The sequence below is a fragment of the Meles meles genome, chromosome 5, assembly GCF_922984935.1.
Source record: "Meles meles chromosome 5, mMelMel3.1 paternal haplotype, whole genome shotgun sequence".
NCBI classification, from domain to species: Eukaryota; Metazoa; Chordata; class Mammalia; order Carnivora; family Mustelidae; genus Meles; species Meles meles.
Genome location: NC_060070.1, coordinates 76,460,159 through 76,478,559, shown reverse-complemented (window position 1 = coordinate 76,478,559; position 18,401 = coordinate 76,460,159). Strand labels below are relative to the sequence as shown.

Sequence of the window (18,401 nt, the reverse complement as noted above, 5' to 3'; positions counted from 1 at the left end):
CCATGTTGTTGCAACCTTTTATGTTTTAAGGGCCATTTTGATAATTTCTTTGGAAATATTTTTCATGTCTTTTGCCCATTTTTATGTAGACATTTCTTTATTTTTGAAAGTAATTTGTATGCTAGGTAATTAGTCTTCCCTCTTTTTTCCTGTTTTTTATATGCATGTAAAGATGTATACATATGGATATTGCATGCGTGCATGTACACACAACCAAATATTTTCTCCCAGTTTGCCATTTATTTGTTGACTTTGCAAACAGTTGCCTTTTGCCATGCAAGTTTTTCCTACATCTAAGTTATAGAGGTATCTAGCTATGTTTCTTTTCATAGTACATTTATAGTTTTAGTTTAGTTTCTTTAGGTCTCTGATCTATTTGGAGTTTTTCTTATATGCTGTGAGGAATAGATCTATAAATTTCTCTTTTTTCCGAATGCTAAACCTTTTATTAATATTTAATTTGTTCTTGGACTTTATTTATTTATTTTTTTTTAATTTTTTTTATTTTATTTTATTTATTTGTCAGAGAGAAGGAGAGAGAGAGAGAGCACACAGGCAGGCAGAGGTGGAGAGAGAAGCAGGCTCCCTGCCGAGCAAGGAGACCATGCGGGACTCGATCCCAGGACCCTGGGATCATGACCCGAGCCGAAGGCAGCGGCTCAACCCACTGAGCCACCCAGGCGTCCCTGTTCTTGGACTTTAAAAACTTTTTCTGGGAATGAAAAGAATTCTTTGACTTACGTACATGTACATAATGCTCAATATGTATGCATACATGTAGATAATACTATAAAGTCTAAAAATAGAGTTCCTAGTATAGGTAAATTTTCTTTCCCTTGATGTCTATGAGGTTGGGTATATTATGAAATGCTAATTGCTGCCACAGCAATCAAAATACTGATTACCTTCAATGTAAGTAAGGGGCAAGGAGACCTGCCCCTAATTTGCTTTAGAGCAGCTCCTTAGAATGGGTAGTAGATCTTGGTCTGTCACTGTTTACATAGGACAATTAATTGAAAATTACAAAGGGGAAGATCTTTGCAAAGATGCTGCTAAAATATATTTTTGTAATTTGCGTTAGTAATTTAATAATAGCTTTAGAATCTAATTTTTGGTGCTTTTGTTTTGAAATTGGTGATATAATTGTGAATAGCGTTCTTAAGCATAGTTTGACCTTTTTCTTGGGCCTTTTGTCTCACTGATGGGTAGTACCTTCTGAAGGATTGGGGAAATACTAACCCTGTGCCCTCCTCCATGGCCATAGTTTTTCACAGATTTTTTTTTTTTTAAAGATTTTATTTATTTATTGGACAGAGAGAGAGATCACAAGTAGGCAGAGAGGCAGGCAGAGAGAGAGGAGGAAACAGGCTCCCTGTGGAGCAGAGAGCCCAATGCGGGGCTCGATCCCAAGACCCTGAGATCATGACCTGAGCCGAAGGCAGCGGCTTAATCCACTGAGCCACCCAGGCGCCCCATCACAGATATTTTTGATAGTATTTTTTTCCTTGTTTCCTTTTCTAATATTTAAAAACAAAGTCAAGTGTATCCAATCCTTTTCCATTTTAAAAGCACAAATGTTTTATCCACTGACTTCTCATAACCTGTGATTTTTCTCAAGGTTATAGGATAGAGTAGAAAGCTTCTGGGAAACCAAAAGGAGAGATATAATCTTTTACTGCCTAAATGCCTTTCCTTTTTCTTTAGACAGTATGACGTTGTTGTCTAGAATGACATTATAAGCTATAGAAACATACTTTCCATTTTAGTGAGTATGTTGCTTTTCATTTTAATAAGGTATTTTTGTTTGTTTGTTTTTGTAAGATTTTATTTATTTGACAGATGGAGATCACAAGTAGGCAGAGAGAGAGGAGGAAGCAGGCTCCCTGCTGAGCAGAAAGCCCGATGCAGGGCTTGATCCCAGGACCCGGGGATCATGATCTGAGCCGAAGGCAGAGGCTTTAACCCACTGAGCCACCCAGGCGCTCCTTAAGTTTTTTTAAAAAGTTGCATATCTCCATTTTTTTCTGAGGGAGAAGATACTTATCATTGGGCCAGCTCTTAGTAGTTAGGAAGTCCTTTTGTTCTAATATGAGCAAGGATTGATGAGCATGGTATGTTGAATATCTATAATGGTACAGGCCCACCTGTGATATACAAGAGTTGTGAAAGGTATACAACTCTTACTAATTGAGTGTGCAGCTTTACTTAATTTAATAACAGATTTTACTTTTATCTCATTGGTATGCTAAGTGTATATTTGTTTCAATTGGTGCTGACCCCAAAGGAGAGAAAATGGTATAGAGAAAAGAGCAAATAGAGTGAGTTTTAAATCCTTAATCTATTAGTTATTATATCACTTAGGGCAATATTCTCAACTTGTCTGGGCCTCAGTTCCATCATTAATAAAATGGTAATATTAATATATTTTGAGGATTAAGTGAGGTAATACATGTATATGAAATTCTTAAGAAGTTGCCTGACACATGGTAGGCTTTCAGTCGACTATAATGGTTATCATTATTATTTTTAAATTATTATTTTGTTAGGAACTTAGATGCCTTTCTGGTAAAAGATGTTAGATATAGCCAGTATTGAATGGTGATGATGAACATTTTGGTCATGAATTCATTTTTTAGTCCCTTCTTTGGCTGATTTCCAAGGTACTCATAATTTGTAACTGTTGGCAAATTGTGACAGCAGGCAAGGAAATTAAGGGTTAAAATTCTAAACATCTAATTCATTGTTTATAATGAAAATAATTGGTACAGGTAGACACACAGCCAGTTGCTGTAGGTAGCTGTTCTATGATTTTATGACAGAGGTCCCTAGATACTTCTTTTCTCCTTCCCCTCTCTCAAGTGAGTCAGCTATTTTAGTAATTGAGAGTATACCCAGGAGACCATTATGCACTCCTTGCTGCTTCTACCTTCAGATGAGCCATAGTGTAAGGAGTAGAGTACAACTCCTTTTGAATTTTATCATTGTAGAATGATAGATGCAGGTGACAGGTGTTGGGAAAGTGACTGTCCTGGTCCTGGGAGGAGACTATGGGAGAGGAAAAGGGACAATTAGGGGAGAGGTAATTGATCTCTGTAGGTCTGTGGATTAGTCTCTGCTTCATTCCCATTTTTGTCCACAACTCTTTATAGTCTTCTTTTCCTGAGTTTCATAGTTTATCTGGTAAAATTTCTATTTTCTAGCAATAACCTTTTGCTCAGGCTGCTAGTGTAACTTACCTGAGTTCATTTTGAAAAAGAATAAAGTAGATACAATAGTATTCCATTTTTCCTTCTTTTCTCCTTTCCTTTCAGCAAAACTAAAGCCCAGTCTCTCAATTCTGCACTTTTATAAGGCTTTTCACTTAAATCTCTAATGATGAAAATTGTAAATTAGTGTCTGTATTATAAATAAATTTCACTTATTATGTCCTTTTGCCAATAAGATATTGCCCTAACCTTAAAGTGGTTACTATTAAGTAAGGAGAAGTTAGAAGACTGAGTTTGTGGTATTTGTACACTTGGTAGCATAAGAAATTGGATGAGTCACATTACCTCCCCTCATCACTTCACCTCTCCTTTATCACCCCTTCTTCCACCAGAAGGTTCAGGGAAACCTCCAATTAAGGTATAACTAAATGTAAAAAGTGCTTCAATTTAATTGAGAAAACAACGAGATGATTAACAGCGATTACCCAGTGACCAGTTCAGAGAAGCTAATTTATAATAACTTTATTTAAAACTTTGAAAGCTTAAAGAGCACAAAGTTAACTAACAGATGCAGTCTAACAGATTATTCATCTCCTTTCAGCAGTGTACTCTAAATTGGGTCTTCTCAAAACTCACTCTAACCAAATGGATAAGGTTCTGTTTAAGGAAGCACAGGAAAGCTTTTCTGTTCCCCTTGACAACTAGTTCTTCTAGGTGAGTATCTGCCTTAATGGGCAGAATTGTAGTAATTCCTCGTAATTTGGGTGGAGTGATTTTGTGAGTATTCCAGGTCATCACAATACAGTATCTCTCCTAAATATGGATGGTTCCATTTATAGAACAAGACTAATGAGGTCTTACTTAGCTTCCCTTTCACACAAATGCTTCTTGTATTTAGTATGAGGGAACTTAGGTTTTGGTTTCTGCTGTACCTTTTTTAGTCCTCCATTCTCTTCTTCTTGGGCTCTAGTAGTAGTAGTTACAGTATTTTTCACAAGCAAAGTCTATTTATTGAAGTGCATGTTCCCGGACTGTGTTTTAAATGGCTATGGAAGGAACACCATTAATTTACAGATCTTGACCCTCTAGAGGCACTACCCATCTTAATTTTAGAAATTACCTTTGAAAAGGATATAAGGGAAAATAGATAATTATTTTCCCTTGTCTGAGTCTGTGCACAGTTTAGGAATATATTTCTGATGTCCATTTGACAGACCTTTCTACGGTACGGTATAGCTGTTAGGAATTTTTAATTTGGATGATGAAAAAAAGTAAAATTCAATGGAAAGCACAGTTACTAAAATAACTGATTCCCCCCCCCTTAAACAATTTAAAAATATTACCTTTTATTTTAAAAGGTTTCATTAATTTTCAAATCTTTATTAGGATTTTTCTTTGTATGTGAGCTAGGCACAGCTACCAAGTTACTTAGTCCAGTCAAATTGTATTGGAACTTTTGTTCTTACTTTGGTTACAGCACTAAATAAACAGAGAAGTCATTGTATTGTTATTTTTGTTGCTATTTTTGTGTATGCTTGATGATAGTTATTCAGAAATTCATATTTACAGTTTAAAATGAGGTAATTGCTTCACTGGTTACAGGAATAGCTGTTTATTGTCCTAATATTTTAATTTTTATGGGGATTAACATCTTAAATATTAATTACGCCCCCTTAGTTTATTTGAAACTCAGGCTTCCATGGGAATTGAGCCTAGTTGTCACAATTTATTTATTGCTAACTCTTTTATATAGCCGTTTTATATTCTCATTTGTAAGTAAGGAGCAAGATGCTTTGTATAGACCTCTCAAAATCAGATGGAAATGTCTAAATGTACATTATTTTATTTATTTTTTTAAACATTTTTAAAAAAGATTTTATTTATTTATTTGAGGGAGGTAGGGACAGGCAGAGGGAGAAGCAGACTTCCTGCTGAGCAGGGAGCCCAGTATGGGACTTGATCCCAGGACCCTGGGATCATGACCTGAGCCGAAGGCAGTCGCTTAACCAACTGAGCCACTAAGGTGCCCCTAAATATACATTATTTTAATTAAAAAAAAAATAATTTTCCCTAAGCAGTATGTTCAAAGTAATGATGACAGTACATACATAAATTCCCTACATTGTGACCAGTATAGTGAGCACAATTTAGCATTTAATTCTGAGGCTTGTAAAATATGATGAAGACCAGTGTTATTCTCCGGTACTCTGCCTACAGCTATTTTTTAAGACTCTGGATCAGACTAAATAGGGGAAGAAATAAGAGTCTGGGACTTTCTGGTTAACAGAGTATAACTGTGTGATTTTTCAGGTGGCCTTCTGATAGCATCTGCTCATTTTGGTGCTTATGTATATGGGACAGACATAGACTACAATACAGTTCATGGCTTAGGTGAGTAGAGGTTCTGGACTGTTAGAGGCTTTGTTCTTGTATCAGATGTGCTTTCAAAGTAATTAAATGGGTTTATATGGCATTATGCATCTATCTCTCGTGTTAAGATACAGAGTTGTGGTATAATGTAGTTTTACTTATTCTTACAAATGATAAGATTTTGTTGGATATCTGTTTTCTATGAAGTGAGTCAGTATGTGCAAAGTGATCTCGTGGGGGATAACAAAGATGAAAAAGACAAAGCTCTCTGTTTTAGTAAGAGATTTTTAAAAAGTTGGCAAACTCGAAGGTTGTGAACTTTAGGCTTGGGAAGGAGGTAGGAGAGAGACTAGCCATCTTCTAATTAGCATGTCCATGTTAATAACACATACAGTTTCTATTTAAAGGTTATCACCATTTTTGATTCATAATCATACTCTTGCATGAATACTGGATTAATTGCTAGTCCTTGAGTACTGCATTGGTCTTAATTCCATAACCAACCAAAATATCTTTGAAGCGGTTAAAGTGAGAGTAACTTAGAAGATTCTGCATTGGACTCAGGTTAACTCAAGCCAAACATTTGCTTGCTTTTGAGGCAATTTTGGAAACTATTTTAAAATCTATACACTTTGCTAATGATACATGATTGGTTGGAACTGATTATACTGGAGAAAGTATTCTCATATACCTGAATGTACTAAAAATGTCAAGTTTCATTGATGATTTTGAAATTCTGTTTATGGCGGTATTCCATTATTGTAACTAGAATCAGCTCTTTGAATACCCTTTTTCTTTTTACTGCCCAGTTTTTCTCAAGTTACTGTATCGGTGAGAATTTATTATACTCTTTTTTTTTTTTCCTGAAACAATTTGACATATTGTGCTTGATGACCCTCTTTTTTCCTACCTTGACTGTAAGGAATTTAGTAATATTTATCATAAGGAGAACTGATTATATTTTATCAAGTTCACCTAAATGGGCTTACCAGAAAAAGATATTCTTGGCAATATGTTAGGGCAGACAAAGTGCTAAGAAGAATTATTCCAGTTTGCTTTTAGTAAAATCCTATGTTTGCTTTAAAGAGATTGCCCTATATAAGTTATTAGAATTCTTATTTATAAAAGTTATGTTATAATCTTTCAGTCTACTTGAGCAGAATTCTCATTGAGGTAGAATTTTCTCAGAGCTTACCCAAGATGTTCTTAAATATGCACTCTGTTTCATATGCTTGTAATTTCTTTCTGTACTCTCAAATATTCTCAAAATTTTCTATTTTAAAAATATAAAACCTTTCCTATCAGTCTTGTCGGGGCCCTCTAATTGCCACTTTGTTTTCCTCTTCCTTTTGCCAAATCAAAAACTAGTATTTACTTGCTGTCTCTTCTTCTTCGTCTCTCACTGTCTTCTGTCCATTATTTTCTAGCTTCCACGCCTGCTGAAAACTCTCACTAGGGCTATAGATCTTAGCATTTGGCAGTGTTGACCTTCATAAAGCCTCCCTTGGTTTCCTGGACCGTGGCCTCATTGGGTGATACTTCTACTTCTTTGGTTGTTCACTTCTGTCTTCTTAAGGCCCTGTGGATTTCTTTGACCTGTGCTAACATGTTGCTTTCTCTGGGCTTCTCTCTTTGATCACTTTTCCTCTCACAACCCATACTATGCAGAATCATGCCATTCTTCTCCTTTTGATTTTTTAAGTTTTGTTTTTATTGTAAAGTAGATCAAGATACAGAAGAGTGTATAAAAATAGAATAATTATAGAATAAACACATAACTGCCTCCTAGGTTAATTAAAAATGTCATTCATTCTTACGGTTTTAACTTAAGTGCATATACTGATAATCTCCTCAGTGTTTTTATTCTGGCTTCTAACTACCCACTGAATAGTTCTTTCTGAATGTTCTGTGGGTAGCTGACAAGCATGATCAGTACATCTCAAATTTTTCCCTAAGCTTGTTTTTCCTCTTTCTTTCCTTTTTTTTTTTTTTTTAAGAGGAGGCAGGTGGGGCAAGGGGAGAGGGAGAGAGAGAATCTTAAGCAGGCTCCATGCCAAGCATGGAGACCAGTGGTGGGCTCAGTTTCATGTCCCTGAGATTATGACCTGAGCTGAAATCAAGAGTTGGATGCTAGAGGCACCTGGGTGGCTCAGTTGGTTACATGGCTGCCTTCGGCTCAGGTCATGATCCCAAAGTCCTGAGATCGAGCTCCGTGATCTGGCTCCCAGCTCAATGGGGAACCTGCCTCTCTCTCTGATTCTGCTTGCTGCTCTTTCTGCTTGTGTTCTCTCTGTACCTCTCTGTCAAATAAATAAAATCTTAAAAAAAAAAAAAAAAAAGTTGGATGCTTGACCAACTGAACCACCCAGGCACCCTGGTTTCTCCGATCTTAATCAATCCACGGTATCATCATCCACTTGTGTCTCCTAATACTAGAACTTTTGAATTTCTTCCTTCAACCTCCACTTTAACTTTTCATCTGTAATGTCTCTGTATGGGCTCCATGGTCATAGCATTCCTTCATTTCCCAAGTTCGCTCTCTTCATTTCTGCTTCATTTATAAGGGACCATGCTCTATAGAGCTTTGTATATCACTTGTATATGCTTTCAATTCAGTAAGTATTTAATGAGTGTTGAAGGCAGTTTTACATGAAACGTGATAGAGAAAGATCAGTTAGACAGTACATTTTACTGTTCAAAATACATTTTTGTAGTAAGTTGAAATAAAAATAACTGTTTATGTAAATAAAGTTAAGATTTTAAATAAAAGCAAGTTTTATTTGAGTAAACGTAGGTTTAGATGAGTTAAACATTATTTTAGCTAAACGATAAGAAATAAGGATGCTCTGTTTGATTTAGTAGTTTCTGTATTTCTTTTTCTTTCCCTTTAGGAAAGGCTAGTAGGAAAAACCAAAAGTGGAGAGGACCAGATGAAAACATTAGGGCAAATCTTCGTCAGTATGGTTTAGAGAAGTATTACCTGGATGTCCTGGTTTCAGATGCGTCTAAACCTTCCTGGAGGAAGGGAACATATTTTGATGCAATCATCACTGATCGTAAGTTTATTTTTATACAAAAGTAGGAGTAGGATTAGTTTCCTAAAGTCATTTACATTTGAAGTAGAAAATGTATCAACACACAGAAAAATATCAGCTTGTACTAGTATTCTCCCCCTGCCACCCCCTGACTTCTTCACATAGTGAGAAGGAAAAAACTGTGAATATAAGGCAGTATACCACTTTAACTAAGTAGTTAAGAGTTTACTGTTTTGGTTTTGTAAATTATATGTATTGACTTGTCTTTCCTTTTTTCTCTTCAGTTTATTTTTTGGAGCATAGATTTATTTTAAATTTTTGACTGTAATTGGTTATTAGAATGCCAACTGGAGCCAAAATGTCATTTGCAATTAGAGTGTTAGGTGTCACAGAAGAGAGTTTTATTTTTTTATTTTATTTTTTTTTAAAGATTTGTTTATTTGAGAGAGAGAGAGAGAGAGATCATGAGTTGGGGGAGGGGCAGAGGGAGAGAATCTTCAGGCAGATTACTCACTGAACGTGGAGCCTAGTGTGGGGCTCAGTCCCACAACCATGAGATCATGACCTGAGCCGAAACCAGGAGTCAGATGCTCAGCCAGCTGAGCTACCCAGATGCCTCAAAGAAAAGAGTCCCCCCCCACACCCAAAGAAAAGAGTTTTAGATAACATGTAATTCTCCATGTGTAAGCTTTGGTGTTTTGTTTTGTTTTGTTTTTGTAGCACATGTTTTGACTGAGATCTCTTTTCTAGAGTTACAAGAAATTTGGAATTTTGTGAGCCAATAGGCTTGTAAACCCACTGAGCTTCAGGAATGTGAATAAGAAGTTGTTTTCCTGTGCATTATGAGTTCTGGGCTTTGCAGACATACTATCTAAGAATAGGCTGGCCTTTTCTACCATATTTTGCAATAAATAAATCTGTAAATAGTAACAAGGGTATCTCTACCCTTCTGTCTCCGCTCCCTTCAATTCTTGGGTAACTTAGGTGCTCTTAGATCTAACAAGAGAAAAATTACCAAGGCATTACACTGTTACTATGAATCTGCTTTATAAAAATTGGGTGTTTTTTTTATTAATAATCTAACTTATTGTTTGTTCTCATCCTGTTTGTGTATTTATATAAAGTATGTAACTTTTTTTAATCCATTGAGAGTGAGTTGGCTGCACTGTAGGCTTTTACCCCTATACTTCAGTGTGTATTTCCCAAGAATAGGGATAATCTCTTAAGTAGCCAGAGTATAGTTATCAGTTTCAATAAGTCAATGCAATTATTGAATTTTATTTTGTCATCTACTTTTGTTGTCACCCAGTAATATCCCTTTATTTATTTCTTTGCTTTTCTGTCTGGAACAGTATCTAACCTGGTATCATTTGGTAGTTGCAGGTATTGCATTTGGTAGTATCTCTTTTAGGCCTCTTTTGGTATTGCATTTGGTAGTATCTCTTTTAGGCCTCTTTTAGTTGTCACACTGCCACAGCCTTTCTCTTTTTTTAAGACATTGACTTTTTTTTTTTTTTTTAAGATTTTATTTATTTATTTGACAGCGAGAGAGAGAGATCACAAGTAGGCGGAGAGGCAGGCAGAGAGAAAGAGAGAGGGAAGCAGGCTCCCTGCCAAGCAGAGAGCAGAGAGCCTGATGTGGGACTTGATCCTAGGACCCTGAGATCATGACCTGAGCCGAAGGCAGCTGCTTAACCCACCGAGCCACCCAGGTGCCCGACATTGACATTTTTGAAGAAGACAGTGGCCTGCTGTCCCTTCTAGTGTTTTAAATAGAATGTTCTTGTGTTATGTGTTCTCGCTTGGAATTTTCATAGGTGGTGATGTGTTCCTCTCTGAGTGTCCCATCTGGAGACCCATGATATCCATCTACGCTTAACTGGTGATTAGGTGTCTTTTGACTATCCATGTTATTTGTGTTTTCTGTCTAGCTCCATATGGTATCAGAGAATCTACGAGAAAAACAGGTTCTCAGAAGGAAATACCGAAGGGGATGGAAAAATGGTAAGTGAAATATATTAAATATATATTTAATACATATTACATATTAAATAATACATAATACATATTAAATATAATGATACTATTTTGAGAAGAAGCATGTTATTCTTTTTAATTAGCTAAGTTTAACAGTCTTAAGGTTTTTCATTGATTTTGAAATTCTGTTTTCTTTTTCTAGTCCAGAAAGCCATGTTCCTGTTTCCTTGAGTTATCATCTGAGTGATATGTTTTTTGACCTGTTAAACTTCGCAGCTGAGACCCTTGTATTAGGTGGAAGACTAGTCTATTGGTTACCAGTGTATACACCAGAGTATGTAATGCTAAATAATTTTATTTTTAATTTCACTTTTGTTATGGTATTTGTATAACATTTTTCCCTATTTTTAATTGGATTTAGAGTAAATATCTTTGTGTTCAATGTTTATAATCATCTTTGTTTACCTACATATGTGTCTAAAACAGTCCCCTTCCTCTTACTGATTGAATTGCTTTGACCTTTTCATTTTGTATCAGGAGTTGGCAAACTATAGCCTGTGGGCCAGATATGGTCCTCACCTGTTTTTATAAGGCACTTGAACTAAGATGGGTTGCACTAAGATGGGTTTTTACATTTTTTAAGAATAGTTAAAAAAGAAAAAAAAGCAAAGAACATGTGACAGAAATATATGTGGCCCACTAAGGCTAAAATATTTACTGTCTGGTCCTTTAGAGGGAAAGTTTGCCCAACCTAGTTGTGTACCATCATTAGCTCGGGGTCTGATATATAGTAGCTGCTGGTAACTGTTTTGTTAGGCCACAGACACAGGTAATTTTTAACAACTTAGTTGAGGGATTCATCTGCCACAAGCTAGCTTTAATATATATTGGCTATTATGATCGCCTTAAATGCACTAAATCTTTTTTAAAAGCTAACACTGAAATAAAAGCTGTGCTTATATTTAAAGCTTTGAGTATGTTCCACGTGATTGGTTTGGGTTTTATTATTCAGTAATTATTAACTATAAGCAGAGCTGTGTACATCAACAATGGAGCAAACGATGTCTTGAATAAGACAGAATCTTTAAATTTAAAAGATAATTTAATATCAAGCTCAAAATTTGACTGTTTCTCTAATCTGCCATAGTAATCATTTGAAAAAATTATTTTAGTTCTTATGTTTACTATACGTAATTGTACAGAGAGCATTTTAGAACAGTGTTAACTTGTCTGTCTTTTCAATATGGCAGATCGTCCTTAGCAGTTGGAAGCTGTGCTGTTTTTTTGTTTTAAAAATGTTGTATTGGAAGTTACCGTGGCCTGACTTTAGTCACATATTTATCAGCTGATAAGACTGTACACATTCATGTCCAGACTTCTTAATGCTGGCCTTATGTTTTGCTGCCAGTGATAATCTCATGTAATCTTTTCACTTTAGAAATAAGGAAAATTAATTCCAGGGAGTGAAGTGACTAGTCTATAGTTAATAGCTAGCTAAGCTATTTGGTTTCCTTATTCCTGTGGCTATGTTTGCTTAATTCAGCAGTCTACCAGATCTCATGTGCCTGGTATGTGAAACAATAGATGGAGTTTTACTAATATTTTTGGAGATGATCACTTTTGTTTGTTTCTATACAGAATGGTTTCTGCCTTAGACAAGCTGAATTTCTAGCAACAGTTTTTTTAAAGATATATTTATCTGGGAGAGAAAGCCTGCATGTGCACTCGTGCATGCAGAGTCAGGGAGGGGTGAGGGGTAGGAGGGAGAGAATCCCAAGCAGACTCCCCGCTGAGCTTGGAGCATGATGCAGGGCTGGACCCCATGACCCCAGGATCACTGAGCTGTAACCAAGAGTCGGACACTCAACTAACTGAGCCACCCATTGGCCCCCCCACTTTTTTTTTAAAAGATTTATTTATTTATTATCGAGAGAAAAGCTTCCCGTTTTAATTTAAGTTTCAGGACTAAATTTTTAAAAACTTTATTTTGAGATAATCTCAGCTTACTTAAAAGTTTGAAATGTAACACAAAAAACTCTCCTCATCCAGATTTTCCAACTATTAATGTACATCTATTGTATCTTCTTTCCTCACCCATTACATTAGTCACATATTCATTATCGTTCTTTTTTGGAATGATTTGTGAAGTTGTAGATAATGATGCCCTATAACCCCTACATACTTCATTGTATTTCTTTTTTTTTTTTTTTTAACTTTTTAAAAATTTCTTTTCAGCGTAACAATATTCATTGTTTTTGCACCACACCCAGTGCTCCATGCAATACGTGCCCTCCCTATTACCCACCACCTGGTTCTCCACCCTCTCACCACCCCCCCGCCCCTTCAAAACCCTCAGGTTGTTTTTCAGAGTCCATAGTCTCTCATGGTTCATCTCCCCTTCCAATTTCCTTCAACTCCCTTCTCTCCATCTCCCCATGTCCTCCATGTTATTTGTTACTTTATTGTATTTCTCAGAAACAAGAACATTCTTGTGAAACCAGAGTCAGTCCTCCAAGTTTGGAAATCAGCATTGATAACACTGGTCCATTTTATGGACCCTATTCAAATTTTACCAGTTGCAGTCCATCTGAGAAAATGGGCTCTGTTAAGCCATCAAGTCATTCTCCTCCAGTCTAGAATATGTCCCCATTCTTTCTTATCTTATGTGTCCTTGACAGTTTTCCAGAGTATATGGCTTATATTAAAGGTCCAACAAGAGTCCAACTGGTGGTGTTTTGTTTTGTTTTGTTTTGTTTTTAGAGAGAAAGAGGTGGCAGGGTGGGGCAGAGGGAGAATTGATGTTTCTTTTCTGACAAGATTCAGGTAGTGCCCTTGGAAGGAACAAAAATTATACTGTGTTTTTCATGCGTTGCATTGGGGGGGGCGCATATGGACTTAATCCCTACTAGAGATCTTTGATTTGATCATCTGATTATTTTGTTTTCTCTGGGTTCTCCACTGTGAGCCATCATTTTCTCCTCTGATTAGTATTTCATGGGGGGATATATCCCAAGATTACATCAATATCTTGTTCTTCATCAAATCACTCTTCACAATGACAACACCATTGTTGACAACCACTACAATGATGACTTTTCTGTTCCATCATTCTTTCTGCATTTATAAGTTGGCATCCAACTGTAAGGAACAGTTTTCCCTTCGTCCCCCATTTGTTTACAAATTTATTTATTTTGCTATGGAATCATGGGTGCTTATGTTATTCATTGGGTTATAATTCATTACTGTCCCTGTTTTGTTGCTCAGATTATCTCAGATTTGATCAGTGGGAGTCACTTTGAGGTGGTTCCTCTGTCATTTTGAAATATCCCCATTAGTTTTTGTATACTTATTTTTTGGCATTTCTGACTGTCCACTATTTTGTACTTTATTATTCAGTTATAATTGGAGTTGAATGTACTTTAGAATATCTTTTGTAGTTCTTTTGTCTTTTCCTTTCTCTTTATACAAAATTAAATTGGAGGTACTTTTAAGTATTTTTAATATTTCTAAAGATCTTACAAAATGGACACTGGATATTTTTTCAGTGACTTCTTGATTTTAATAATTTTCAACAAGGAAAAATTTCCACATGCATATTATCAGAGGAATATTTTAGGAGTAGAAAAGGGATACATATATTTATCACTTCTTTTTAGCTTAGCTATTTATCAAGAGAAAGATTTCATTCAGGTATGTGGCTGATGCACACATGGGAGGACTATGTTCTTTACTTCCCTAACTTCATCCCTGAAGAAAGTTATGTCCACATCCTTTGATGTTCATTACTAGACTTCTGTTTATCCTTCTTCCTTTTTTAAAAATGACGTTTTTTCCATTTATTTTATGCAGAATATACTCCTAGTAATAAGTTTGTTTCTCCAGTTTCTTCTGGGATATCTTTATCTTCTGTGCAACCTCCTCTTCTGGTTTAGAAACAGTCTACTCTTTTTCAGTAAGGATCATCTTACTGAGGCAGGAGAGCTCACATATCGGTTAATCCAAGCATGAGCCCTGTAAGTTGTATGTCGTCACATCTTGGGGGCTTTGTTCACCTGGATGTGCTTAATAACCAGAAAATCTACATCCAAATCCATAAATTCGGCATTATTGTCTGCATTTGTAAGCATGTGCAGTAAAAATTCAGCACTCTTTTGGGCCACCAGCTGTTTGACCTGGGCACACTTAACCACCTCTGCCATTGTAGCGACAGAATGGCACACATGGCTTCTGCAGTGTGACATCCTTCGGATAGTTAGTGGCTTTTTAGATCTACATACCCCCGATGGCCTGGATAGTTTCATGTGTGTTCTTAAAGTGAACACGAAGATTTGAATCTCTTGATTTGCATGATTTTTAGGGTTTTCTGGGTCAAGTGAGTAGCAAACCATTTTCAGAGGTCACCTCAGGCTGATTATGGGAAGATGATCTCCTTCCCTTTAACCTAAGGTGATCTTACTAATGAATTATTATTATTACTGTTAACTTATTAATGAACTTAGTTTGTCTTGTGTTTGTCAGGAAATGAATTATTTTTACTTCTGTGTTGTATGCCATACAAAATTTTTGTTCTTTTAAAATAGAACAATATTATTAGGAATTTAAAACCAAAATCAGAAGTTTGGAATAATTTTCTTGCTTCTGAATTAAACAATATAGAATTAGTTTGATTACGTTGTATTAAAAATATGGCTTTTTATTGAACTAAGAATAAAGATTTTGAAATTATATATTAGCACAGTTCAATTTTAAAACTTTTTTTACTTTTGGTGTAGTGTATATAGGCTTTTAGTCCTAATACTGAATTCATTTATTCAACCAAATTCTGTTACGTGATTCAAGTTTAAAAATAAGAATTACAGGGGCTCCTGGGTGGCTCAGTTAAGTGTTTGCCTTCGGCTCAGGTCATTATCCCAGAGTCCCTGGATTGAGCCCTGCATTGGGCTCCCTGCTCAACAGGGAGCTTCTCTTATTCCCTCTCCCTCTGCCCCTCCCAACCCCCAACTGTGTGCTTGTGCTCTCGCTCTCTCCCCTTCCTTCCCTCCCTCTCTCTCTCTCAAATAAATAAAATCTTAAAAATAAGTAAGAATTACATATTATAATCAAGTTCAGGTATTATTCTTTAAACCAGGGCATTTTGAAAAGTATAAGACATAATACAAGTAAAGTACTACCTAAAAGCTTAAGTTATTTGTGAAGAATCATTGGAGCTGATCATTGAAAAAGGATTTTCTTTTTGGCAATTTAAATTGCAGGGAAGAAATTGCTACTCAACAAACTTGCTTTATTTCCTCAAATAATTTTCTCCACTTTAGTGTAGTAGATTTTTTTTACCAGCATCAAGATAATCTATACACTTTGTATCTTTTCACCTTTATTTTTTCTGTCCCTATCTTTGATAAACCATTTCTTCTTTTCTCAGCTGATAAAATTCTGGTCATCTTTCAAGGCCTGGCTTAACAGTACTGTTTTTTTGTTTTTTTTTTTTTTTTAACAGTACTGTTTTTTTTTTAATTTTTTTTTTATTTATTTGACAGAGAGAGATCACAAGTAGACAGAGAGGCAGGCAGAGAGAGAGAGAGAGAGGGAAGCAGGCTCCCTGCTGAGCAGAGAACCCGATGCGGGACTCGATCCCAGGACCCTGAGATCATGACCTGAGCTGAAGGCAGCGGCTTAACCCACTGAGCCACCCAGGTGCCCCTCAAGGCCTGGCTTAATTGTCCCCACCTCTATGATACTTTTCCAACCCTCCTCAGCAGAATTAATCTTTAATCTGTGCTCTCATAGTTGTTTATTCTTATCACTCCTAGAGACTGACCACATAAAATTGCTGTAAACTGCTGGTATTTATGGGTTTATTATCCACAGTTTCAGCTACTTGCAAGTCACCCTGAAGATCTGTGTGCTGTTCATTTGGATGGCATAAATTCAACTCCTGTGTGTTTGATGTTACAGGAATTGCTGAACTACTTCGTGCACTTGTCTGCTCAGGCTTTAAGTAACCATATAGTGTTCTTTTCTGATTAATATTAGACACAGATTACTCTCTTGAGGTGATTAGAAACTGCATTTCTTTGTGAAAGATGTTCTTTAATAGAAATCCCATTGCTACTGCTTGTGTTAAAAACATTGACAAAGTAAAGAAGCTTAATAAAGTATGCCTGAGTGTAGGATGTGGTGGGGGGTATTTTTTCCCCCAGTTCTATTGAGAAATAATTGACATACCTCACTGTATAAGTTTAAGGAGTATATGCTGTGATGGTTTGATTTACATAGGGGATAAACGTTCATAAAATGAATTTTGGAGTGGCTCAGAGCAGTGAAGGGAACATGGTTTTTTTGGTGTTGTTATGTTCAGTTAGCCACCATAAAGTACATCATTAGTTTTTGTTGTAGTGTTCAGTGATTCATTAGTTGTATATAATACCCAGTGCTCATTTTTTCTTCTCTTAGTTAGGAAACAAGTAAAAGTGATCCTTGACCTGTTTTCAGTGAGTGCCCTAATCAGTGCAAAATCTTTTCCCAAATGGGAGGTGAAATTCTAGTGTCATTTGGAAATAGCTTGAGGCATGAAGATTCGTAGGAGAATGAGTTTCAAAATTGATTCATGGAAAAGCTAGAGGCGTATGTGCATAGTTAGTTTTGCTTTAAAAAAAAAAAAAGTAATATAATTTGTATATCACGAAGGTCACCTTTTAAAGTTTAAAACTCCATGGTTTTTAGTATAGCCACAAAGTTGTGCAACCATTACCACTTTCTAATTCTGGAACATTTTTGTCACCCCTAAAGAAACCCCATATACATAAGCAGTCACCACCACTTCTGCCCCTGGCAGCCACTTATCTATCTCTGCGGACTTTCCTGTTGTGGCTGATTTAGGTTTTAAATAGATGTTTGGATTGTAGGCCTATAGTAATAAAACTGAAGTGAAGATAGCATACTGTACTTAATGACCCAGGCATAGAACAGATTTATGGCTTCTATTTAGCAGTTTGTAAACAATTCATTGCAGTATGCTGGTATGAAATATATTAGGACATATATTGTTAACTGATACTTTTAAATTCTTAGCATGGTGTTTTGGGAGTATAGTATACTGCTGAATTGATTGGTTCTAGTATAATAGGGTAATAGTTAAAAACTAGCTTGTTAATGATGACTCAAATGATGTTCTTTCATGCTTAAGTTCAAAGATCAAGCTGAAAAGGTAATTAAAATACAAAAATGTTTTTCTGCTCTTAACCCAAATGCCTGGTGACTCCGTTTCAGCAGCTTAGCATCATTTGGGTCATCAGTATCAAGTAAAGTTGTATTGGGTTTGTACTTTCAGATTTGATTTGTAAATTTGTTTTGGTTTTATAGTTATATAAGCATATGGACTTTATATCTCACTTATATATCTTTACGTTACCTTTTAGTACAAATCTTTAAGTCCACTCTGTCAGGAAATAAGAATTTTTTCCCTTTAAAAAAAGGGTACATAACTAAGTTTAAACAATACTATTTCAGACATCTACAAACCATGCTTTTTCTAACTTAAAGTCAAGGCTATATCTTCTTTCTGTTAACCATGGTGTAGAATGCATTCCTTCATATCATAAATGCTTTGTGTAAAGATTCCAGATTTGATGTCAGCTAATGTTATGAGAAATACAACTTTTCTGACTTTATAGTGAATATTAGAGAATTGTTAGGTCAGGCAAAAACTGAAATGGTCATTACATACTGGAAAGCCCTAAGGAAGGATGCAGAGGATGACTTCAAGAGAATTCTTTCCACTGATAAAACAGTGAAGTGCATTATGAATGTTGCTTGG

At 35.9% G+C, this 18,401-nt stretch overlaps 1 protein-coding gene across 4 annotated transcripts in view; it reads left to right on the top strand.

Annotated features, from left to right (window-relative positions):
• The window catches only part of TRMT11 (tRNA methyltransferase 11 homolog), a 72,924-nt gene that overhangs the window by 18,506 nt on the left and 36,017 nt on the right, over positions 1-18,401 (top strand). For all 4 annotated transcript variants that reach the window (XM_046006151.1, XM_046006149.1, XM_046006152.1 and 1 more), the window contains 4 exons: positions 5,517-5,597; positions 8,468-8,632; positions 10,543-10,615; positions 10,791-10,922. In XM_046006151.1, the coding sequence (XP_045862107.1) occupies positions 5,517-5,597; positions 8,468-8,632; positions 10,543-10,615; positions 10,791-10,922 (451 nt within the window). The remainder of the gene's footprint in view (positions 1-5,516; positions 5,598-8,467; positions 8,633-10,542; positions 10,616-10,790; positions 10,923-18,401) is intronic.